Below are 17,139 nucleotides of genomic sequence, written 5' to 3'. Positions count from 1 at the left end.
TCTTATGTTCTTGTGGTCCTGCTCACCTGTTAAGATCTTATGTGCACATAGATGACACTGCCTTCGACTGGATCAGACAACTGGTTCATCAAAGTCAGTCTTTTCTACTCATATGGCAGCGACTCTCCAGGGTCTCAGGCAGAGGTCTTTCACATCACTTACCACCTGATCCTTTTAGCAGGAGGTGCTGAGGATTGATGTGAGTTGAAGGAGAGCCTTATTTGTGGTGGCACCCAGGCTCTGCAGTACTTTCCCTGGGCATGCACAGCTGGCCCCATTGCTGTGAACATTTAGGCACCAGAGTTGGTCCTCATGCTCTGCCATGTGTAAGTCCGATTATTTTTGCTTGCCACCTCCAGAGAGGCAGAACTGTGGAGGCGCCATAGCTCAGTGGAGGCCAGCATTTGAACACATGACGTTCTCTTATACTGAAGCAGACCCTTGGTCCAACAAGGTCAGCAGGGGTGGAATTCTAGCAGGAGCTCCTTTGCACATTAGGCCACACACCCCTGATGTAGCCAATCCTCCGAGCTTACAAGGCTCTTTTTTATAAGCTCTTGGAGGATTGGTTACATCAGGGGTGTGTGGCCTAATATGCAAAGGAGCTCCTGCTAGAATTCCACTCCTGAAGGCCAGTATTGTCTACTCAGGCTGGCAGCAACTCTCCAGGGTCTCAGGCAGAGAGATCTTTCACTTAATCTTCTATCTAATGCTTTGAACTGGAGATGCCACGGACTGAACCAGTTCCTTGTGCATGCCAAAGAGATGCTCTGCCACTGAGCCATGGCCCCTTCTCAGGTCTGCTTTTCTGGAATCGCAAGCAAAAATAATGAGGCCCCCACTTGGCCACAAGTGTCAGGCCACACAAAGCCAACACTTGCAAGGGTTTCATTTCCCAGCAGTTCCCACATGCGACACAGTCGTGCGAGCCAGCATTAACCTAGGAGAAAACAAGCTGCAGAGACTAGCAGAACCTGTGAGGCTTTCTCCAGTAGGAGGAAATTTCTACAGTCCTGCATAAGTCAAAATGAGCAACAGGATTCAGTGGCAGCATATCACAGGATCTTCTTCATGGTCTCTGTGCTTCACACCCATGGAATGAAGCGCCAGCACCGATCCCCGATAGGTAACTACAAAGCCCGGGATTTTTCGCATCCCAACCCAGTGGGCATGCGCAACAGCCCCAGTGTGCATGCTCACCGAGCGGATGTGGAGATCCTGCCAGCTTCTTTCTTACCGCCATGTCAGTTAGTCATGTCCGTGATCGCTCTGCTCCAGTCGGTAATTACCTACCTTTCTCTGGGTTCTTTGTTTTCATTCTTCCTTGTTGTTATTCTAAAAAAAAAAAAAGTATTTAGGACTTACTAGTTGCTTGTTGCCTTTTGGGCGCTCCCCCCCCCCCGTCTATGGAAAAGCGTTGGGGGGTTTTCAAGCAGTGTCGCAGTTGTGGGAGTAAGATCCCCCCCCCCGACAGACACTCTCTCTGCCTACTGTGTCTGGAACAAAGTCACCACGTAGACTCATGTCACCATTGCCTGCAATTCTCGAAGCAGACGAGAAAAAACCAGGCTGCTAGACTCTCGGTGGCATTTTTGAAGTAGGCTCTTGCGCTCCAGGTTTCAGCATCATGTGTGACTTCAACCGGCTCATCGATGGCGGCGTCAGCATCGACATCGCTCTCAGTCGCGAGCCAGCTGACTCAGCAGCTGTCGGAAGCCAACACCCCCCCCCCCCCTGCAAGCGCACATACTCGGCATCCCACTCTGAACCCTCAACACCGGCCAAGAATGCCAGAGGGGATTGTGATGCTTCTACATCCGAATCAAAGAAGCACAAGAAGAAGAAGCAGCGCTAAAACCGGCATACCCCTTCTCTGCCACCGAAGGACCTGGCAATCATTTCAGGGTCACTCCCAAAGAAAATCCTTGCCTCTCCGGCTTGATCGACAAGCCCCTCGGGTCTGACGGGCACACAGCCTGTTTCTCTCTCCGGTCCTGATCAGGAGATTGACCTCACCCAGAGATTGGTTTCTTCGAAATCGACCTCTAAAAACGGTGACCTCCCTCTGGTCTTGGACAGACTGTCAAAGAGGCCCTTTGAACCTTTAGCTACCTGCCCTATACATCTTTTATCTTGGAAGAAGGCCTTTCTGATGGCAATCACAACTGCCAGAAGGGTGGGAGAACTGGTGGCCTTGCGTTGTGATTCTCCGTACATTGCTTTCCACGATGAGGGAGTTTCCTTGACCCTGGATATCTCCTTCCTCCCAAAGGTGGTGTCTAGCTTTCACCTCAATCTGGAGGTTCTGTTGCCAACCTTTTATCCTTCTCCTTCTTTGGACGAGGAGAGGTGTCTTCATTCCTTGGACACCAAGAGGGCTTTACTGTTTTTCCTGCATCACACCAAAACTTATAGAAAAGACCCTAATTTGTTAACGTCTTATGCGGCCCCTAGATTTGGGTTGAAAGTCTCTGCCCAACAACTCTCGAAGTGGATCACAGAGACTATAAGACTTTGTTATTTGCTAGCAAAAGGACCCCTGCCGGGTCCAATTCGTGCTCATTCTACGAGGGCTATGGCCACGTCCACGGCTTTCCTTCAGGGTGCGTCACTGATGGATATTTGCTCTGCAGCAACCTGGGCATCCCCTCATGTCTTCATGTGACATTATGCCCTACACATCAGGAGGTGCCAATGAGCACAGCTGGATAACCTGGTCCTGCAAGCCGCTACTTCTGCCTGAACCGCCAGCTCCCTCCTCCAGGTAAGCCTAGCTTGCTAATCTCCCATGGGTGTGAAGCACTGAGACCATGAAGAAGAACAGGTTGCTTACCTGTAACTGATGATCTTCGAGTGGTCATCTGTGCATTCACACCACCTGCCCTTCTTCCCCACTGCTGCCTGTCATGTTAGGTTCGCAGGCGGCGGAACTGGCGGAATCTCCGCGTCCGCTCGGTGAGCATGCGCACTGGGGCTGTCGCGCATGCCCACTGGGTCGAGATGCGAAAAATCCTGGGCTTTGTAGTTACCGATCGGGGATCGGTGGTGGCACTTCATTCCATGGGTGTGAATGCACAGATGACTGCTCAAAGATCATCAGTTACAGGTAAGCAACCTGTTTTTCAATCCCCGGCATCTCCAGTTAAAGGGTCTGGCAGTAGGTTATGGGGAAGAAGACTGACAGGAAGAAAGTTGATTCATTTCTAATGTTAACATATGAAGCTGCCTTATACTGAATCAAACCCTCGGTCCATCAAAGTCAATATTGTCTACTCAGACTGGCAGCAGCTCTCCAGGGTCTCCCGCTGAGGTTTTCCATGCCTGCTTGCCTGAACCCTTTTTAGTTGGGAGATGCTGGGGATTGAACCTGGGATCTTCTGCTTACCAAGCAGATGCTCTACCCCTGAGCCACTGTCCCCTCCACTAGTTATGTTTGAGGAGAACTTTACAGATACTGTAGACCATCAAAAAGACAAATAGCGGATTCTAGATCAAATCAAGCCTGAACTCTCCCTCAAAGCTAAGATGACTTAACTGAGGCGCCACAGTGACTCGCACAAGCTCATACTCTGCCACAAAAGTTGGTAGTCTTTAGAGAGTGACTGGACTCTTGCTCTTTTCTACTGTTTATCAATTGCAAATGTGCTATCTCAGGGGTGTCAAACATGCAGTTCGGGGACCAAATCAGGCTCCTCTCAGGTCCCCAAGCAACTGGCTGTCATCTGCTTCCTTCTCCCTCTCTCTTGCTTCCTTCTGCATAAGTTTGTTTTGCAAGGATGCTCAACTCCAGAGGAGCTACAGAGCAAAACCTCTATTTTCTCCATTGTCTGAGGCTCCTCCCTTGGGGAGGAAGGGGGGAGGAATAGTTTGCTTTGCCAGGCTCTCTCAGTTGCACAGCAGAGCTACTGAGCCAAGCCTCTCTTCCTTCTATTGGCTGAGGCTCCTCCCCCTCCAGTCCCCTAGGGAAGGAAGGAAAGCGCCACAGCTTCCTTTGTCTAGTTCCCTGGATCCCATGGGAGAAATACAAAGAAAGCATCTTTAAGACCAATGAGTGCCAACTTTTTAAGCATGTTTTTAAGTTTTTAAAAATATATATATTTGTGTTTGTCTGTGTTCTTTATAAAATTTATCTCTCTGCTAAAAAAAAAAAAAAAAAAAGTAAAGATAGTCCCCTGTGCAAGCACCAGTCATTTTCGACTCTGGGGTGATGTTGCTTTCCCAACGTTTTACGGTTTGCCATTGCCTTCCCCAGTCATCTACACTACACTTTCCCCCCAGCAAGCTGGGTACTCATTTTACCAACCTCAGAAGGATGGAAGACTGAGTCAACCTTGAGCCGGCTACCTGAACCAGCATTCGCTGGGATCGAACTCAGGTCGTGAGCAGAGGGCTTCAACTGCAGTACTGCAGCTTTACCACTCTGCGCCACGGAGCTCTTAGCTACCTAATCTTAAATACACACATGGCCCGACCCAACATGGCTCAGCCCAACTCGACATGACCCGGCCCAACAAAGTCTCATTTATGTCAGATCCGGCCCTCATAAAAATGAGTTTGACACCCCTGTGCTATCTAACTAGAAGGATGGGGGACTTGTCCATTTCTGCACAAAGGACGTTCCTCTGTAGCTGTCGGAGTGTCCATCTGTTCTTGATTGCTCCCTAAAAAGCTTTAAATCTGAAGTCCTTGGACTATAGATTGAATAAGGCAAACACGCCCTTGCTTTGGTTCCTCTTGAAACCAACACAGAGTAAGCCGGGCAGTAATTTGTTTGAGTTTTGCATGGAACAGCTCTTGGCTGAGGGTTTCTTTGAAGTGCTTCCCGCGAAAGATGGTCGCATATGAATAGCAACCGTCCCAAATATCAAATTATATATGTTTTGAAATGAGTGTGTTGGTTTGCGAGGCATTTAAAAATGCATGCCTAAAAATGTATTTGGTTGCATCGAATGTGGGTCAGTGCTTTAACTTCCTGCAGCTGGGGAACATCTGCAACAAATAAGCAGATACCCTCTCGCCGGGTGAAATATATACTTGTAACCCATCGGGAAAACCCAATCAAGCGCAGAACAGGCTTGGGCTGTTCAGAACCTGTGCATCCTGCACAGCAGGACTCATGGTGTCATGAATGTCAGCGGCATGCCTGTAGCAGCGTGGAGCGGAAGAAGAAGACTGCAGATTTATACCCTGCCCTTCTCTCTGAATCAGAGACTGAGAGAGGCCCACAATCCCCTATATCTTCTCCCCTCACAACAGGCACCCTGTGAGGTGGGTGGGACCGAGATAGCTCTGACAGAAGCTGCCCTTTCAAGGACAACTCTTGCAAGAGAGCTATGGTTGACCCAAGGCCATTCCAGCAGCTGCAAGTGGAAGAGTGGGGAATCAAACCCGGTTCTCCCAGATAAGAGTCCGCGCACTTAACCACTACACCAGACTGAGAATGATCTACAGACTGCTGCTGCAGAAGAGGCATCATACCCCACCCGATGTTCATTTAACAAGCCACCTGGGTTTGTCAGCAGCGGGAGGCTAGTCCTGCTTGCTCAACAAGGGCACTTTGCTAGAAAATGTGTACACTTTTTTCTTTCCCCATGACACCTCTGGAGAGCCAGTTTGGTGTAGTTAAGTGTGAGGACTGTTATCTGGGAGAACCGGGTTGGATTCGCCACTCCTCCACTTGCACCTGCCTTGGGTCAGCCATAGCTCTAGTAGAAGTTGTCCTTGAAAGGGCAACTGCTGTGAGAGCCCTCTCAGCCCCACCCACCTCACAGGGTGTCTGTTGTGGGGGGAGAAGGTATAGGAGATGGTAAGCTGCTCTGAGTCCCTGATTCAGAGAGAAGAATGGGCAAAAAAAAGAAAAAGAGGAAGGCACAGGAATGGTGTTCAGGCTGGCTTGGTGTCAGGGGGTATGGCCTAATATGCAAATGAGTTCCTGATGGGCTTTTTCTACACACACCAAAAAAAGCCCCACTACAACCATTTCATTTCCCCCAACAAGAAATGGCCTTCCTGGGCTGCTTTAAACCCTTATGGTGGTGGTGGGGAAATAAAGACCACTTACCCATGTGCCTCTCGTTTTCCCTAGTGTGGCTTAAGGCAGTTGGCAGGGAGGGAGTTTCATTCAGGAGGCTGGTTTTGGAGGAGAAAGCGTGAAATATCCCCTTTCCCAACACTGCAGCCTCCATCTGCATTCCTCCACCTCCCAGACTGCTTTTTGAGGCAAATGATACATCTGGAGTTCCCTTCATGGACTCCAGCATCATATGGAATTTGGCTTCAGCTTGAGCTGCCTTTTTTGTGTGGCAAAGAGAAACCGCTAAAAACCAGTTTCTCTTTGCTATGCAAAAACACCAATCTTTGCTGAAGCCCTGGGACAGATAGTGAGAAAGGGGGAAGGATGCCACGCTGAAAAGAGGAACGTCAGAGCTGCGAAGGGTGATTGGGAAATTGGTCAGAGTGTTCGACTAGATGGGCCATTGGCCTGATACAACATGGCTTCTCTTATGTTCTTGTGGTCCTGCTCACCTGTTAAGATCTTATGTGCACATAGATGACACTGCCTTCGACTGGATCAGACAACTGGTTCATCAAAGTCAGTCTTTTCTACTCATATGGCAGCGACTCTCCAGGGTCTCAGGCAGAGGTCTTTCACATCACTTACCACCTGATCCTTTTAGCAGGAGGTGCTGAGGATTGATGTGAGTTGAAGGAGAGCCTTATTTGTGGTGGCACCCAGGCTCTGCAGTACTTTCCCTGGGCATGCACAGCTGGCCCCATTGCTGTGAACATTTAGGCACCAGAGTTGGTCCTCATGCTCTGCCATGTGTAAGTCCGATTATTTTTGCTTGCCACCTCCAGAGAGGCAGAACTGTGGAGGCGCCATAGCTCAGTGGAGGCCAGCATTTGAACACATGACGTTCTCTTATACTGAAGCAGACCCTTGGTCCAACAAGGTCAGCAGGGGTGGAATTCTAGCAGGAGCTCCTTTGCACATTAGGCCACACACCCCTGATGTAGCCAATCCTCCGAGCTTACAAGGCTCTTTTTTATAAGCTCTTGGAGGATTGGTTACATCAGGGGTGTGTGGCCTAATATGCAAAGGAGCTCCTGCTAGAATTCCACTCCTGAAGGCCAGTATTGTCTACTCAGGCTGGCAGCAACTCTCCAGGGTCTCAGGCAGAGAGATCTTTCACTTAATCTTCTATCTAATGCTTTGAACTGGAGATGCCACGGACTGAACCAGTTCCTTGTGCATGCCAAAGAGATGCTCTGCCACTGAGCCATGGCCCCTTCTCAGGTCTGCTTTTCTGGAATCGCAAGCAAAAATAATGAGGCCCCCACTTGGCCACAAGTGTCAGGCCACACAAAGCCAACACTTGCAAGGGTTTCATTTCCCAGCAGTTCCCACATGCGACACAGTCGTGCGAGCCAGCATTAACCTAGGAGAAAACAAGCTGCAGAGACTAGCAGAACCTGTGAGGCTTTCTCCAGTAGGAGGAAATTTCTACAGTCCTGCATAAGTCAAAATGAGCAACAGGATTCAGTGGCAGCATATCACAGGATCTTCTTCATGGTCTCTGTGCTTCACACCCATGGAATGAAGCGCCAGCACCGATCCCCGATAGGTAACTACAAAGCCCGGGATTTTTCGCATCCCAACCCAGTGGGCATGCGCAACAGCCCCAGTGTGCATGCTCACCGAGCGGATGTGGAGATCCTGCCAGCTTCTTTCTTACCGCCATGTCAGTTAGTCATGTCCGTGATCGCTCTGCTCCAGTCGGTAATTACCTACCTTTCTCTGGGTTCTTTGTTTTCATTCTTCCTTGTTGTTATTCTAAAAAAAAAAAAAGTATTTAGGACTTACTAGTTGCTTGTTGCCTTTTGGGCGCTCCCCCCCCCCCGTCTATGGAAAAGCGTTGGGGGGTTTTCAAGCAGTGTCGCAGTTGTGGGAGTAAGATCCCCCCCCCCGACAGACACTCTCTCTGCCTACTGTGTCTGGAACAAAGTCACCACGTAGACTCATGTCACCATTGCCTGCAATTCTCGAAGCAGACGAGAAAAAACCAGGCTGCTAGACTCTCGGTGGCATTTTTGAAGTAGGCTCTTGCGCTCCAGGTTTCAGCATCATGTGTGACTTCAACCGGCTCATCGATGGCGGCGTCAGCATCGACATCGCTCTCAGTCGCGAGCCAGCTGACTCAGCAGCTGTCGGAAGCCAACACCCCCCCCCCCCCCTGCAAGCGCACATACTCGGCATCCCACTCTGAACCCTCAACACCGGCCAAGAATGCCAGAGGGGATTGTGATGCTTCTACATCCGAATCAAAGAAGCACAAGAAGAAGAAGCAGCGCTAAAACCGGCATACCCCTTCTCTGCCACCGAAGGACCTGGCAATCATTTCAGGGTCACTCCCAAAGAAAATCCTTGCCTCTCCGGCTTGATCGACAAGCCCCTCGGGTCTGACGGGCACACAGCCTGTTTCTCTCTCCGGTCCTGATCAGGAGATTGACCTCACCCAGAGATTGGTTTCTTCGAAATCGACCTCTAAAAACGGTGACCTCCCTCTGGTCTTGGACAGACTGTCAAAGAGGCCCTTTGAACCTTTAGCTACCTGCCCTATACATCTTTTATCTTGGAAGAAGGCCTTTCTGATGGCAATCACAACTGCCAGAAGGGTGGGAGAACTGGTGGCCTTGCGTTGTGATTCTCCGTACATTGCTTTCCACGATGAGGGAGTTTCCTTGACCCTGGATATCTCCTTCCTCCCAAAGGTGGTGTCTAGCTTTCACCTCAATCTGGAGGTTCTGTTGCCAACCTTTTATCCTTCTCCTTCTTTGGACGAGGAGAGGTGTCTTCATTCCTTGGACACCAAGAGGGCTTTACTGTTTTTCCTGCATCACACCAAAACTTATAGAAAAGACCCTAATTTGTTAACGTCTTATGCGGCCCCTAGATTTGGGTTGAAAGTCTCTGCCCAACAACTCTCGAAGTGGATCACAGAGACTATAAGACTTTGTTATTTGCTAGCAAAAGGACCCCTGCCGGGTCCAATTCGTGCTCATTCTACGAGGGCTATGGCCACGTCCACGGCTTTCCTTCAGGGTGCGTCACTGATGGATATTTGCTCTGCAGCAACCTGGGCATCCCCTCATGTCTTCATGTGACATTATGCCCTACACATCAGGAGGTGCCAATGAGCACAGCTGGATAACCTGGTCCTGCAAGCCGCTACTTCTGCCTGAACCGCCAGCTCCCTCCTCCAGGTAAGCCTAGCTTGCTAATCTCCCATGGGTGTGAAGCACTGAGACCATGAAGAAGAACAGGTTGCTTACCTGTAACTGATGATCTTCGAGTGGTCATCTGTGCATTCACACCACCTGCCCTTCTTCCCCACTGCTGCCTGTCATGTTAGGTTCGCAGGCGGCGGAACTGGCGGAATCTCCGCGTCCGCTCGGTGAGCATGCGCACTGGGGCTGTCGCGCATGCCCACTGGGTCGAGATGCGAAAAATCCTGGGCTTTGTAGTTACCGATCGGGGATCGGTGGTGGCACTTCATTCCATGGGTGTGAATGCACAGATGACTGCTCAAAGATCATCAGTTACAGGTAAGCAACCTGTTTTTCAATCCCCGGCATCTCCAGTTAAAGGGTCTGGCAGTAGGTTATGGGGAAGAAGACTGACAGGAAGAAAGTTGATTCATTTCTAATGTTAACATATGAAGCTGCCTTATACTGAATCAAACCCTCGGTCCATCAAAGTCAATATTGTCTACTCAGACTGGCAGCAGCTCTCCAGGGTCTCCCGCTGAGGTTTTCCATGCCTGCTTGCCTGAACCCTTTTTAGTTGGGAGATGCTGGGGATTGAACCTGGGATCTTCTGCTTACCAAGCAGATGCTCTACCCCTGAGCCACTGTCCCCTCCACTAGTTATGTTTGAGGAGAACTTTACAGATACTGTAGACCATCAAAAAGACAAATAGCGGATTCTAGATCAAATCAAGCCTGAACTCTCCCTCAAAGCTAAGATGACTTAACTGAGGCGCCACAGTGACTCGCACAAGCTCATACTCTGCCACAAAAGTTGGTAGTCTTTAGAGAGTGACTGGACTCTTGCTCTTTTCTACTGTTTATCAATTGCAAATGTGCTATCTCAGGGGTGTCAAACATGCAGTTCGGGGACCAAATCAGGCTCCTCTCAGGTCCCCAAGCAACTGGCTGTCATCTGCTTCCTTCTCCCTCTCTCTTGCTTCCTTCTGCATAAGTTTGTTTTGCAAGGATGCTCAACTCCAGAGGAGCTACAGAGCAAAACCTCTATTTTCTCCATTGTCTGAGGCTCCTCCCTTGGGGAGGAAGGGGGGAGGAATAGTTTGCTTTGCCAGGCTCTCTCAGTTGCACAGCAGAGCTACTGAGCCAAGCCTCTCTTCCTTCTATTGGCTGAGGCTCCTCCCCCTCCAGTCCCCTAGGGAAGGAAGGAAAGCGCCACAGCTTCCTTTGTCTAGTTCCCTGGATCCCATGGGAGAAATACAAAGAAAGCATCTTTAAGACCAATGAGTGCCAACTTTTTAAGCATGTTTTTAAGTTTTTAAAAATATATATATTTGTGTTTGTCTGTGTTCTTTATAAAATTTATCTCTCTGCTAAAAAAAAAAAAAAAAAAGTAAAGATAGTCCCCTGTGCAAGCACCAGTCATTTTCGACTCTGGGGTGATGTTGCTTTCCCAACGTTTTACGGTTTGCCATTGCCTTCCCCAGTCATCTACACTACACTTTCCCCCCAGCAAGCTGGGTACTCATTTTACCAACCTCAGAAGGATGGAAGACTGAGTCAACCTTGAGCCGGCTACCTGAACCAGCATTCGCTGGGATCGAACTCAGGTCGTGAGCAGAGGGCTTCAACTGCAGTACTGCAGCTTTACCACTCTGCGCCACGGAGCTCTTAGCTACCTAATCTTAAATACACACATGGCCCGACCCAACATGGCTCAGCCCAACTCGACATGACCCGGCCCAACAAAGTCTCATTTATGTCAGATCCGGCCCTCATAAAAATGAGTTTGACACCCCTGTGCTATCTAACTAGAAGGATGGGGGACTTGTCCATTTCTGCACAAAGGACGTTCCTCTGTAGCTGTCGGAGTGTCCATCTGTTCTTGATTGCTCCCTAAAAAGCTTTAAATCTGAAGTCCTTGGACTATAGATTGAATAAGGCAAACACGCCCTTGCTTTGGTTCCTCTTGAAACCAACACAGAGTAAGCCGGGCAGTAATTTGTTTGAGTTTTGCATGGAACAGCTCTTGGCTGAGGGTTTCTTTGAAGTGCTTCCCGCGAAAGATGGTCGCATATGAATAGCAACCGTCCCAAATATCAAATTATATATGTTTTGAAATGAGTGTGTTGGTTTGCGAGGCATTTAAAAATGCATGCCTAAAAATGTATTTGGTTGCATCGAATGTGGGTCAGTGCTTTAACTTCCTGCAGCTGGGGAACATCTGCAACAAATAAGCAGATACCCTCTCGCCGGGTGAAATATATACTTGTAACCCATCGGGAAAACCCAATCAAGCGCAGAACAGGCTTGGGCTGTTCAGAACCTGTGCATCCTGCACAGCAGGACTCATGGTGTCATGAATGTCAGCGGCATGCCTGTAGCAGCGTGGAGCGGAAGAAGAAGACTGCAGATTTATACCCTGCCCTTCTCTCTGAATCAGAGACTGAGAGAGGCCCACAATCCCCTATATCTTCTCCCCTCACAACAGGCACCCTGTGAGGTGGGTGGGACCGAGATAGCTCTGACAGAAGCTGCCCTTTCAAGGACAACTCTTGCAAGAGAGCTATGGTTGACCCAAGGCCATTCCAGCAGCTGCAAGTGGAAGAGTGGGGAATCAAACCCGGTTCTCCCAGATAAGAGTCCGCGCACTTAACCACTACACCAGACTGAGAATGATCTACAGACTGCTGCTGCAGAAGAGGCATCATACCCCACCCGATGTTCATTTAACAAGCCACCTGGGTTTGTCAGCAGCGGGAGGCTAGTCCTGCTTGCTCAACAAGGGCACTTTGCTAGAAAATGTGTACACTTTTTTCTTTCCCCATGACACCTCTGGAGAGCCAGTTTGGTGTAGTTAAGTGTGAGGACTGTTATCTGGGAGAACCGGGTTGGATTCGCCACTCCTCCACTTGCACCTGCCTTGGGTCAGCCATAGCTCTAGTAGAAGTTGTCCTTGAAAGGGCAACTGCTGTGAGAGCCCTCTCAGCCCCACCCACCTCACAGGGTGTCTGTTGTGGGGGGAGAAGGTATAGGAGATGGTAAGCTGCTCTGAGTCCCTGATTCAGAGAGAAGAATGGGCAAAAAAAAGAAAAAGAGGAAGGCACAGGAATGGTGTTCAGGCTGGCTTGGTGTCAGGGGGTATGGCCTAATATGCAAATGAGTTCCTGATGGGCTTTTTCTACACACACCAAAAAAAGCCCCACTACAACCATTTCATTTCCCCCAACAAGAAATGGCCTTCCTGGGCTGCTTTAAACCCTTATGGTGGTGGTGGGGAAATAAAGACCACTTACCCATGTGCCTCTCGTTTTCCCTAGTGTGGCTTAAGGCAGTTGGCAGGGAGGGAGTTTCATTCAGGAGGCTGGTTTTGGAGGAGAAAGCGTGAAATATCCCCTTTCCCAACACTGCAGCCTCCATCTGCATTCCTCCACCTCCCAGACTGCTTTTTGAGGCAAATGATACATCTGGAGTTCCCTTCATGGACTCCAGCATCATATGGAATTTGGCTCCAACTAAGCAAGGCTGTATCTGGGCTGTACCACTTCATGGTGGTAGCCAAAGTTCCTACGACTAAATGCCCCCCCCCCACTACAAAAAGAGCCATGTAGAATACACATCAGATGTTTGAGAGCCACAAGACATGGATGTCAGGTGTTTGAGAGCCGCAGATAGATGGGGAGAGGTAGAAAGAAAGCAACTTTAACTTTAAATGCATTCTCCAAGCCAGTCAACGGGGCAGTGGGGGCTTCCAGAGCTGCACAAAATGTGTGAAAGAGCCGCATGTGGCACCCAAGGTGCAGTTTGGCCACCCTTGCCCTGGAGGAACACACTCTGCAGTTGAGGATCGCCTCCACAATGGAAAGCAGCACACTGGAAGCAATAAACCAGAGGTGTTGAACTGATTTGTTATGAGGGCTGGATCTGGCATAAATGAGACTTTGTCAGGCCAAGTCGTGTTGGGCCAGGCCATGTGTGTACCTATTTAAGATTAAATAGCAGAGATATAAACTTTTTAAAGGACACAAACACAAGATTAAAAAAACAAAAACAAAATAAAATATGCCTAAAACATTAGCACTTGTTGGTCTTAAAGGTGCTTTCTTTGTATTTCTCCCATGGGATTCAGGCAACTGGGCAAAGGAAGCTCTGGCTCTTTCTCTCCCTCCTCAGGGGAGCAGGAGGGGGAGGAGTCTCAACCAGTGGAGAAAACAGAGGCTTTGATCTGTAGCTCCTGTGCAATTGAGCAAAGCAAGCTGTTATGCAGAAGGGAGCAAGAGAAGAGAGAAGGAAGCAGATGACAACCAGTTGCTCGGGAGGCCTGATAGGAGTCCTTGGGGGGGGGGGCCTGATTCAGCCCCCAGGCCGCATGTTTGACACCCCTGCAATAGACAGGCTCCAAGCAGGCTCTCTAGGTGGAAGTCATTGAAATGAGCATGTTACATTGCCTGGACCAGAAGTCATGCCGAGGCCCTTAACCTTGTGCCATATTGATTGGAATGACTGAGATGGAAGTATGGTTCTCTCTCCCCCCCCCCCCCCTTTTCTCTCCCTCCCTCCTTCTGTCCCCACTCACTGTTTGGTGATCTCCTGCCCTCAGGTTTTCCCAGGGGACAACACGACACGGACTCCGATCAAAACAGACCTCTACCTGCAAGTGGTTATCTATGACCACGTCCTCAGAAGAAAGCTGTAACCACCATCGTTCACTGGAGGAACAAATACATTAGGGGGGAAAACCACTTCAATGGGCAGGTTGGGATTGTGCTGGGAAGAGAAGTTTAGTATTTCAAAGACAAATAGACACATGCATTGAAGTGTTACGGGGGACTACTTTGTGGCGTGATCCCGTGACACGCTTACCTGCAGCTATTTATTAAGAACGTTTTTGCTGTTCCTTCCTTATGTGCATTAAAGTGCTTGAAATTGTTCTGTAGCCTCCAAATGCAAAGTAAATGTATATGTATGTGCAAACTCGGTGTTGGATGTCTACTTCTAATTACCAAAGTACCTTTCCCATGAAGACTTTATAAAGGCCCTTAGAAGGAAGAGGACAAAGTTGGAGTCCAGTAGTACCTTTAAGACCAACCAAGTTTTATTCAGAATGTAAGCTGAAGTATGCATGCATACAAAAGCTTACATTCTTTATAAAACTTGGTTGGTCTTAAAGGTGCTACTGGACTCCAACTTTGTTCTCTTGCTTCAGACCAACACGGCTGCCCACCTGGATCTATCTTAGAAGGAGAAGAGGGCTTCTGGAAGTGAAATTTCTGATGATGTAGCCCATCTGTGGTTGGAAGGCCAAACGGAGACACACTCCCTGTGTGAAAAGGTACCCAGAGCTTGGGCTTCAGCTGCTCTACTTCCTTTCCATCTCCCTGCAGACTCTGAAGAGATATCTGTGGAAACCTGGCTGCTATCGCATATGTATCCTGTTTTAACATTCTTTATCACATGGCTTGCAAGCTTAAAATGAGCATTGAAGTCAAACAGTATAAAGTCATAGAATCATAGAGTTGGAAGGGACCTCCAGGGTCATCTGTTCCAACCCCCTGAACAATGCAGGAGACTCACAAACCCCTCCCCCTAAATTCACAGGATCTTCACTGCAGTCAGATGGCCATCTAGCCTCTGTTTAAAAATCTCCAAGGAAGGAGAGCCCACCACCTCCCGAGGAAGCCTGTTCCACTGAGAAACCGCTCTAACGGTCAGGAAGTTCTTCCTAATGTTGAGCCAGAAACTTTTTTTTTTTAATTTAAACCAATTTTATTATTAAATAGATATAATACAATACAAACAAACAACCTAAACATCAAACCATAATTACAACTTTTGCCATTCAGCCATGTTTACATCATATTAATAAGAATCTTAATAATATACAAAATTTACATATTTCTCTGGTAACTTACATAAAGCACTTTGGTGAGTTTGAATAAATTCAAAGAAAGGGAACCATTTTTCAATAAAATTATTTTTGTTTCCCATTTCTTTGTCTGATTGTTGCAGATTGCTTGCAATTTTGTCCATGGTCATAATATCCCAAATTTTTAAAAACCATTGCCTTTTAGATGGCATAGAGTTTGATTTCCACTGTTGGGCTATTAAAATTTTGGCAGCCAAAAAGTAGCAAAGAAGTAATTTCTGCTTTATGTTTTGGCACTTCTTCAGATTTCCAAAAGTTTAGCAGGATCAATTCAGGAGAGAACGGGATTTTATGTTTTATAATTTGTTCAATTGTTGGTAGAATTAGTTTCCAAAAATTTAAAATTAAAGGACAATTCCACCAGCAATGGATGAATGAGGCCATGATATTACATCCTCTCCAACAATTTGCGTCGTTCAATCTCTTTGCATGAAATACTTGTACAGGTGTCAAATACCATCTAGAAAATATTTTAAAGTTTTGTAGTCTTAGGTTCAATAAAGGAGTATGATATAGTTTTGATGACCATATATTGGACCAATTTTCCGTTGTTATTTGTTGGCCACAAGCTTCATTCCAGGCTTTTTGTTGGGAGGTTTCTATGTTTAATGAATGTTGATTGAGCGCTTTGTAGATAATTGCTGTTTTTCCCTTAATTTTAGGTTCTGAGTCTGTCAGTGCCTCTTCAAAGGCATTTAATGGTCTATTGATTTGTGATAAAATATTTGGGGTATGCAATAGGTGATGTACCTGTCTATATTGCAACCAATTAGCAACAAGGTGATATTTGCTTTCTAGCCAGTTTGGTGTAGTGGTTAAGTATGCGGACTCTTATCTGGGAGAACCGGGTTTGATTCCCCACTCCTCCACTTGCACCTGCTGGAATGGCCTTGGGTCAGCCATAGCTCTGGCAGAGGTTGTCCTTGAAAGGGCAGCTGCTTTGAGAGCCCTCTCCAGCCCCACCCACCTCACAGGGTGTCTGTTGTGGGGGAGGAAGGTAAAGGAGATTGTAAGCCGCTTTGAGACTCTTCGGAGTGGAGGGCGGGATATAAATCCAAAAATTTTAAATTTTAATTTTAGATTTTTATTTGTTCTCATTACATTGTTTATATTCAAATGTTTAAATCTGTAAACTCCTTTTTGCATCCAGTTTTGAAAATTAGCCTTAACTTTAGCAGCAGGAAACCAACCCTACCTAAAAAGACCGTTGCAGGAGAAGGAGGAGGAGCTAGTTTAGATTTGTATTTGTCCCACACATTCAAGGCAAGTGTTAAGAGGGGATTATGGTAAATATTGGGATTACGAGATTTAGGAAGGTTCCAGATTGTTTCATAAAGTAGGTCTGGTTCTATATATGTTTGCACTATTTGGATCCAGTCTTTTTCTATGTTAGGTGTGGAGTATAATATAATATATTTTAATTGAGCGGCCAAGTAATATTTTTCCAGATCAAGCAGAGCAAGGCCTCCGTGGGCTAAAGGTTTAGATAGCACTGAGTAAGCAATTCTATGTTTCTTCCCTGCCCAAATATAGTTTAAAATCATAGATTTCCATTTTTAAAAAATCTCAGACTTAATTAGCACAGGGAGGGTTTTTGAAATAAAAATATTAATTTTGGTAAAATAAAAACTTTGATTTGTTCAATTTTTTCTAGTAAATTCAGTGATAGCTTCCCCCAGTCTTTGAAATTAACTGTTAATGAATTTATCAAAGGTTCAAAGTTTGCCTTGAATAAAAGGGATCATAATACCTAGATGTCTGAAGGCTGTTGATACCCATTTAAAAGGAAAGCTCCCCTTTATCTCAAGTTCCATGTTTTCTGACAACCAAATAGGATATATTTCAGATTTATTAAAATTTATTGTAAATCCTTCTACCTTCCCAAATTCTTCAATTAAATCCATCAATTTATATAGGGATGTCATTGGATTAGTATAGTAAAAAATAGC

General features: G+C 47.2%; 1 protein-coding gene across 1 annotated transcript in view; it reads left to right on the top strand.

The window, feature by feature from the left end:
• Nucleotides 1-14,238, top strand: part of CFAP299 (cilia and flagella associated protein 299) — a 437,840-nt gene extending 423,602 nt beyond the window's left edge. Inside the window, exon 6 of the mRNA XM_060247141.1 lies at nt 13,865-14,238. Within this exon, the coding sequence (XP_060103124.1) occupies nt 13,865-13,960 (96 nt within the window). The 3' untranslated portion in view covers nt 13,961-14,238. The remainder of the gene's footprint in view (nt 1-13,864) is intronic.
• The last annotated feature ends 2,901 nt before the right edge of the window (nt 14,239-17,139 follow it).

The sequence above is a fragment of the Heteronotia binoei genome, chromosome 9 (assembly GCF_032191835.1).
Source record: "Heteronotia binoei isolate CCM8104 ecotype False Entrance Well chromosome 9, APGP_CSIRO_Hbin_v1, whole genome shotgun sequence".
NCBI lineage: Eukaryota > Metazoa > Chordata > Lepidosauria > Squamata > Gekkonidae > Heteronotia > Heteronotia binoei.
Note: the sequence above shows the minus strand (reverse complement) of the source record. Positions and strands in the feature narration are given on the sequence as shown.